The following is a 7,240-nucleotide window of genomic DNA, read 5'->3' on the forward strand; positions in this document are numbered from 1 at the left end:
ACCTCGTCACATCGCGTCCACAATTTATATCCTAAAAGTTTCACAGTTGATACATATTCAGCATAGGTTACAACATTTAACTAATACATATGCATAAGGGATTGCCATATCCATCTATTACGACATCAGCCTCTTCTGCGCTTGCGCGGCCCCCTCTGGTGGTCGTCTGGTGGTCGTTCCGATGAAGTAAGAGTCTTCCTCAGATGAAGTAAGAAGTCTTCCTCAGGTTGTCCTTTTCACCTTTCCCCCACTTGAGTATATTCCAAACGTTAGCACCCTCTTATCTTCTTTCTGGTATGCTCTTCCAGCTATCTTATACACAGGTTCCACTTGGGTATAGTCTCCAGTACATACTTTTCTAAATCCTTTTATACTCCTTTTACCATATTTGGTTATGCTATGTTTTTGTAGCATTGGGTACAAGACAGCTGTGATATATTGCAACATTAGAACCGCCGTGATACAAAACCACGAAGTCACAGCATTTTCTAATATACAAAACCTCACTATTAATTTATAAATTTCTCAAACATAATAATTTTTACTATTTTATACAATTGTTTTATCATACAAAATTCTGCTCTTTCCAACAGTAGCAGAAGGGAGCAAGAAGAGAGTCCCAGGGGGACCCCCCCATCCCTTGTGCCAGGGGTGGGAAAGCACCAGCCCCTTTTGCCTCCTCTCAGCCCGCAGGCCCTACAGCGCTTGCCGCTGTAACATAAAGAAGGACTACAGAGCCCTGGGAGAGGTGGTTAGGGGCTCTGGAGCTCAGATTGTCTTTTGGTCAATCCTCCAGGAGACAGGGGAGGACCCTAAAAAAGCCAGGAGGGTTGGCCAGGTCAATAAATGGTTGGACGAATGGTTCCATAGTCAGGGGTTTGGGTGTCTCGAACCCTGGACCCAAGTTTGTAGGCCAGGTCTACTGGGGGCTGGTGAAGCTGCTCCGATAAAGCAGGGAAACAGCTGTTTTGGTAGAAGGCTTGCCAGACTGGGCAAGGAGGCTTTAAACTAGATGTGTTGGGGGAGGGGGGCATCATTCCATCCCAACACACCCAGTCAGTTGCCAGCACCTATCCTAAATGCTTGGAGCAACGTAGAGATATTCCAGCCGCTGCAGCCAACGAGCCGGCTTCATTTGGAGCTCGGCTCAGATGCCTCTATACAAACGCCCGTAGCATGGGGAACCAACAAGAGGAATCAGAGATGTGTGCACGTCTCCGGGGGTATGATATAATAGGCATCACAGAAACATGGTGGGATGGCTCCTATGACTGGAGTGCTGGAATGGAAGGTTACAGGCTCTTTAGAAAAGACAGGCCCGGCAGACGGGGAGGGGGAGTTGCTATTTATGTTAGGGATAGGCTGGAGAGTATGAAACTCTGTCTGGGCACAGGTGGGCAGACAATAGAGAGTTTGTGGGTCTGGGTTAAGGGGAGATGGTGAGCATGCCAGACACACCTGAAGCCTGAACCCTGCTCCTGCAGCACGGTGCCCACCACGTCCTCGTTCTTCCAGTGCAGGGAGCAGTGAAGGAGACCAAGTGAAGAAGAGCCGGGAAGCTCAGGGCATGGCTCAGGGGCCACTTCCCAGCACTGCACTTGCGGGTCCTTGCTCCCACTCTTGAACCACACCTGTGGGGTTGAACAGTACTTGTTCGTGCTATTAGCAGTGATTTTATCTATTTTACTTGTTTTTCTGCACTTTGCCTCTGCTTTGAGCAGCTGCAGTTTCCAGGCAAGGCTGCACAAACGTGCTGGAAAAGACCAGGGAGAGAGGGAGAAGCTCAGCTCTGGGTCATCCCTACAGTCACAAGCTTCTCTGAAAGCCCACATCAGGGTAAGAGTTTCTGGTCCAAAACATGGCAAAAACATGCATGGCCAGACTGGGGAGATTCCTTGCGTGTACAAACCCTTCCCTGCTTGTCCTTCAAATGGCCATCTCTTCATGCAGGCTTGTTGAGGCACTGGAGATGATCACGTTGGTATTTAGCTTGTCACTGGCTATTAGCACTAGCCCGCCATTTATAAATCTGCACAGGAGATGCTGAGTGACGGCCTCAGAGGGTATTTGGCAATCCCGTATTTCTTTGTTTTCAGGCTAAAGGTCCCGCGTTACGGAAACTTGATCTCAGCTGATGTACGAGCTTGGTGCTGGGAAGGCCGTTTCCTTAAAAGTCTTTTTCTGCAGCTCTCTGGTGGCGGGAACTTGATGCTATTGACCAACAAACAGCTGCATGTGCTTGCGTTTCTTGTCCCGTTTGTAGGTGAGCAAGAGCATACGGTGAGCGTCAAAATAAACACCAGTATGGAGAGCCGGTGGGTTCTTGCCCGTGTCAACAGGAGCGTAACTCGCTGCGCGGCTGTTTGCTGACCACTTAACTGACATTTCCAAAGGGACATGTCTGGGCAGCAGCAGGCTGCTCTTGCTCCGTTGCTGTGGTTACAGCCCGGCAACAGTTGCCAGGGCGCAGGGAGCTCAGCTCCGTGTTGTGGTTACAGCCCTGCGACAATTATGACCACATAGGTCGCAAGGCTCCATTGGCTTGGCCACAGCTCCGTGAGCGTTGCAGCGGGCAGTAGAGCTGCAGTGGCTGCTACGTACGCAGTGGGGCTGGAGAGCCAAGGCAGCAGGAGCAGCATCATGCTGGGCCAGAAGCCAAACCTCAGCAAGCGCATCCGTGAGATGCGGGCCAGCATAGCCCTGCAAGGTGCTGCCCCGTTGGCTTTGCATTATGGACTGGGCCAAGTCGGGGGCTTTTGGTCCCCGCATCGTCCTGCACGGTACCAACAGCTCCTCAATGTCCTGCAGGGCTAGCGAGGACGTTTTACTCCAAGCCAGAGGAAGAAAAGTTCAATGAGAACCGGGAGCTGCTGCCCCAGCTGCGAGAGGCGGTGCAGGAGGATACCCGTGTCCTGGGCCGTGTGCGGAAGGTACCAGCAGGTCCCATTTGCTGCCTCCGTGACTGTGGCTCTGCCGGAGCTGCAGAGCCAGCTTCTCCACTGGTCCTCTCCGGGAGCAGGAAGTGCAGGGCAGCAGGAGGCTGGGACCGTCCCCAGCCTGGCACTGATGTGCTCTCTGCCCTTCTTTGCCCACAGCATGAGCTCACCCTCTCTGAGGCTTGCGCAGCGGAGCAGCCCTTGGGCATTGCTTTGGCCAGTAAGACGGTGGAGGTAATAGCAGAGTCCAGCGGGCGCAGGCTGCTCGCAGCGGGCTGGGGTTCAGGGGATGCTCAGAAGGACCGGTTGTAGGGAACAGGGACCTGGTGCCAGCCCCAGGACAGCCCCACAGGGCTGGTGCAGTGAGACACGGGGTGTCCATGAGTGGTCCCGTGGAACCCTTTGCACTGCAGGACCCATCAGTGTCCTCCGTTAGCTCCCTGAGCGGGACCTTTGCCGCAGCAGAGCTCCTGTCCCGCCAAGGGAGCGAGCAGGTGCCAGCATCACCAGCTCTGCCTTGGCAAAGAGTTGTGCGGGCAGGACCCCTTCTCCCGTGGGTGCCCAGCGAGCCCTGACTCCAGCCTGGCAAATGCTCACATCCCACGCAGGTGGCCCAGGAGAAGCTGCGGGCCGAAATCTATGGCCGGGTGAACACGTGCAACATGCTGCTGTACCAGGTGAAGCAGCGGAGCCGGGCCAAGGAGCAGCTGCAGAGGCGGCTGCAGCAGCTGCAGGATGTGCGGATGGACGAGAAGCAGCACCAGGCACAGGTCCCAGGGCCCCTTGCTGGGGTGGCAGCACCCGTGGGGGGGTTCAGTCAAGCCTGCAGCCCTGGGTGGGCGCCGGTCTCAGCACATGGGCTCACCCCTTGTCCCCAACCATCTCTGCCCCAGGTGGTTCGGACGCTGGAGAGCAGCATTGAGAAGACGCAGACAAAAGTCCACGCTGGGCAGAAGGTGACTGCCCTGTACGTGGCGGTGCGGGATGCCCTGAGGAAGGTGAGCTCATCCTCACTGCGCCGTGCTCTCAGCCGCTCCCCCTGCAAAGGCCCTGAAGTGCCCAAGGGGCTGTGCTGGTGGGACACCCTCCTGCAGGAGCTCCTCCTGCTCCCCCCCATCTTCTGTCCCAGCACAGGGCACCCCTGGGACTCAGTGGGCTGTGGCTCCCCGTGTCCCAGGAGCTGGCCCACCTGCCTCTGCACCTGGACGTGCTGAGTGAGACGGCCGAGCTGCAGCACGGGGAGGTGGAAGACATGGAGCTCAGGGCCTCGCATGGTCTCAGAGCTGCTCGTGTAGCCAAGGTGAGACGGTCCAGCGCACCTCAGGGTGCTTTCCTGCCCTGCAGAGCCCACAGGTGGCACCAGGTGCCCAGGCTGCTGAGTCTTCCTTCGAGGAAAAGCAAGACTGAGCTTGGCCTCCCCACAGCACCCTCCCGTGTGTGGCTCTCGGGCCAGGCTGCCCTGCGCTGGGGACAGCTGCCTGAAGCACTGGCCGTGGGGAAGGTGGCATTCTCCATTCTCTAGCTGTCCTTGCTCAGTTTCCTTCCGGGGCTGTTTACTCGGGGTAGGGGGGGGCATTTTTGGTGCTGGCCGTGCCCATGTTAGAAGCCCACAGAGGTCCATTGTAGCTTTGGGAGCCACTTCTTTTCTGCTCTGCTCTGCTCTGCTCTGCTCCAGGAGCACAAGGCCAGGATGGAAGCCCAGTTCCGTGCCGAGAGAGAGCTCAGGGCCCGCACCCTGGCTGCTCGGAAAGAGCGCGTAGACAGACGCTGGCTCAAGGAAGCAGAAGAAAGGCTTCTGAAAGCGGTGAGCTGGGGGGACCTGGCCCAGGCAGGGTTGCAGGCACAGGGCGGGCATCGGTGCCCAGCCTCCCGTGGGCGAGGGGCTGCAGAGCCAGCTCCCCCAGGGTGCCAGCAGCTCAGCGGTGACGATGAACATCCTTGCAGCAAGCCAGGCATGACGTCGCCAGGGACTTGCTGAGCCTGCCCGAGCAGGACCCGCTGGGGGGTGAGTGCCTGTCAGGGTGCAGGGGGGGGATGCGGGCGCAGCCGCAGGCATCCTTCCCTGCCACAACCTTTCCACCCCAGCTGCCAAACCGGAGGCCACCAAGTCCCGGCTGGAGCGTGACGCCTGGCTGACGGAGAAGATGGAGAAGGCCAAGGCTGCGGTGCAGTGCTCCTGCCTCTGGGTGAGCTGAAAACCCATCTCTGGTAGAAGCTGGGGCTGCTCCAGCCCCAGGGAGCTGAGCCTTGTCTGCTCACCTTGGTCCATTGCAGGGTTATCTGCCCTCCTCTGTCCCCAGAGCCCCCCAGGGCCCCTCTTGTGCAGGCAGGGACGGAACTGCTGTGCTCCACGACACGAACTTGCAGCGGTTCCTGTGGTTCCTGGGGCAGAAACCTCCCCAGGACCGCGGCCCAGATCCTGTACCCTGCAGGAGTGGCCTGGGCTGAGTCCATGTGCTCTCCCCCGGCCAGGACGTCCCCGGCAGGCTCCTGGCACAGCAGAAGTCCCTGGCGGCACTCGAACAGTACCTCAGAGGGCGCCAGGAGAAGCAGCAGGAGCTGAAGAAGGCACTGAAGGAGCTGGAGATGCAGCGGGATGAGCTGAAGTTTCGCCAGCCCGCAGACACAAGCAGGTGCTGCTGGGCTCCGGACAGCCATGCCAAAGGGGCCACCAGCCCTGGGGGCAGGGGGGCATGTGCATGGCAGGTGTCCCAACAGGGCACCCCTTCCTTTGTCACCCTGCGGCTGCCCACCCCTCCCGCACTGGGAGGGTTTCTGAGCAGAGTGCTGCCCCAGCTCTGGCGCTGGCAGAGCACCCAACGAGGAGCCTTGCTCCTTGCCTGGCACGGGAAGTGGGCCCAGCAGCAGCACGGGGTTGAGCTGCAGGCAGCACCTCTGCTCTGCGCTTGGGGCAGGGGAGAACGTGGGCAGCAGCTTTTGCAAGAGCTCTGGGGCGTCTGCAGCCCTGTGCACTTGGATGGATGTGACCGTGCTTGGCTCCAGGGGGCTGGAGGAGGAGCTGAGGACGAGGCTGCAGTGGGAGGAGGCTCGGCTGGCAGAGAGGCGAGCGCAGCTGCTGAGGAGCCAGGAGACGCTGCTGGACTTTGCAAACGGACTCGACAGCCTCTGGGGCCGTCTGCGGGGCATCACCGTGCCTGGCCAGGTACCCGCACAGGGCCGGGCTGAGCACAGCCCAGGCTCTGCTCGCTGCTGCAACGGCTCCGTGTGGTGACGCTCGGTGCAGCAGCCATCACCCCGAGGGGCTCGCTTTCCCCACCGAGGCTGTTCTCTCTCTGACTCCAGGAGCATTCTGTCAAGGCCGTGGGAGCGCACGAGAAGCTCCAGCAGTGTGAGCAGAAGCTGCAGTACCTGGTGCAGCGGGTGGCTCACCTGCCCCCCTGCAGCCACAGCGAGGACGATGAGGTGCCCGGGGGCTCCATCCCTGCTGCGCTCTCTGGGGACCCACACAGGCTTTCCCGGGTGGCCCAGCCCAAGCCATCCTCCCAGCTGGAGGATGGAGGTGCTCGAGGGAGGAGCCACGGAGCAGCTCAGGCCCCGGTGGCCCTGGGCTCTGTGGGCTGTTCCCTACCAGGGGCACATGGAGCTTGGGCACCCCTTTGGCTGGAACACCCGCCTCCCCTTCAGCTGTGAACACAGCGTCTCTTTCACAGACTTTTGTGAAGGTCAGGCAGCTGCTGGAGAAAACCCTCCTGAACGAGCCGCAGAACCAGAAGGTTTCCTTGGAGGACGTGTGCATGAGGGTCCAAGGTAGGAAAGGGGACACATCCCACAGCAACTGCCCCAGGCATTTCTGGGCGTCCTTGCCCACCTCCCAGTGTCCCAGCAGAGCCCAACCCAGGAGCTGCTCCGGGCGCTGGGGCTGACCTCGGCTGTCTCCAGGGCTTTGAGCATGGGGCTGGTTTTATGTGTGGATGTGGGAGAGCGAAGGCAGGCGGTGGGCTGGGGAGCGCAGAACCACCGCAGGAGCAAGGAGGGATGCTGTGGGGCAAGCGGGGAGACCCTCGTCGTCTTCAAAATCACTGGGCAGCAGATGCCAGCCGCCCTCCAAACTGTGCCGGCTCCTCCTGGGGACACAGGCACAGCAGAGGCAGCCCCGCAGTCCCTCCCCAGCCCGCTCCTCTGCGCTCTCTCCTGCAGACGATTCTGATTTTGGGGACAACCAGAGCAGCCTTGTCCTCAGCAGAGAAGACATCAAGAAGCAAGGGCTGCGGCTGATCGAAAGCAAGAAGAAAAGCAAGAGGAAGTAGCGCTCGCTCCCTGAGAGCTGGGGACGCCCCAGACCA

At 59.3% G+C, this 7,240-nt stretch overlaps 1 protein-coding gene across 1 annotated transcript; it reads left to right on the forward strand.

Moving 5' to 3' along the window:
* The first annotated feature begins 1,176 nt into the window (after positions 1-1,176).
* On the forward strand, positions 1,177-6,820 carry LOC136022110 (coiled-coil domain-containing protein 183-like). The gene is made up of 15 exons (XM_065695041.1): positions 1,177-1,253; positions 2,553-2,707; positions 2,809-2,930; positions 3,096-3,170; positions 3,350-3,430; positions 3,518-3,706; positions 3,830-3,934; positions 4,114-4,236; positions 4,612-4,740; positions 4,881-4,941; positions 5,022-5,122; positions 5,409-5,565; positions 5,717-6,099; positions 6,240-6,359; positions 6,608-6,820. The coding sequence occupies exons 1-15, from the start codon at positions 1,177-1,179 to the stop codon at positions 6,818-6,820; spliced, it is 2,091 nt and encodes a 696-aa protein (XP_065551113.1).
* The last annotated feature ends 420 nt before the right edge of the window (positions 6,821-7,240 follow it).

The sequence above is a fragment of the Lathamus discolor genome, chromosome 14 (assembly GCF_037157495.1).
Source record: "Lathamus discolor isolate bLatDis1 chromosome 14, bLatDis1.hap1, whole genome shotgun sequence".
NCBI classification, from domain to species: domain Eukaryota; kingdom Metazoa; phylum Chordata; class Aves; order Psittaciformes; family Psittacidae; genus Lathamus; species Lathamus discolor.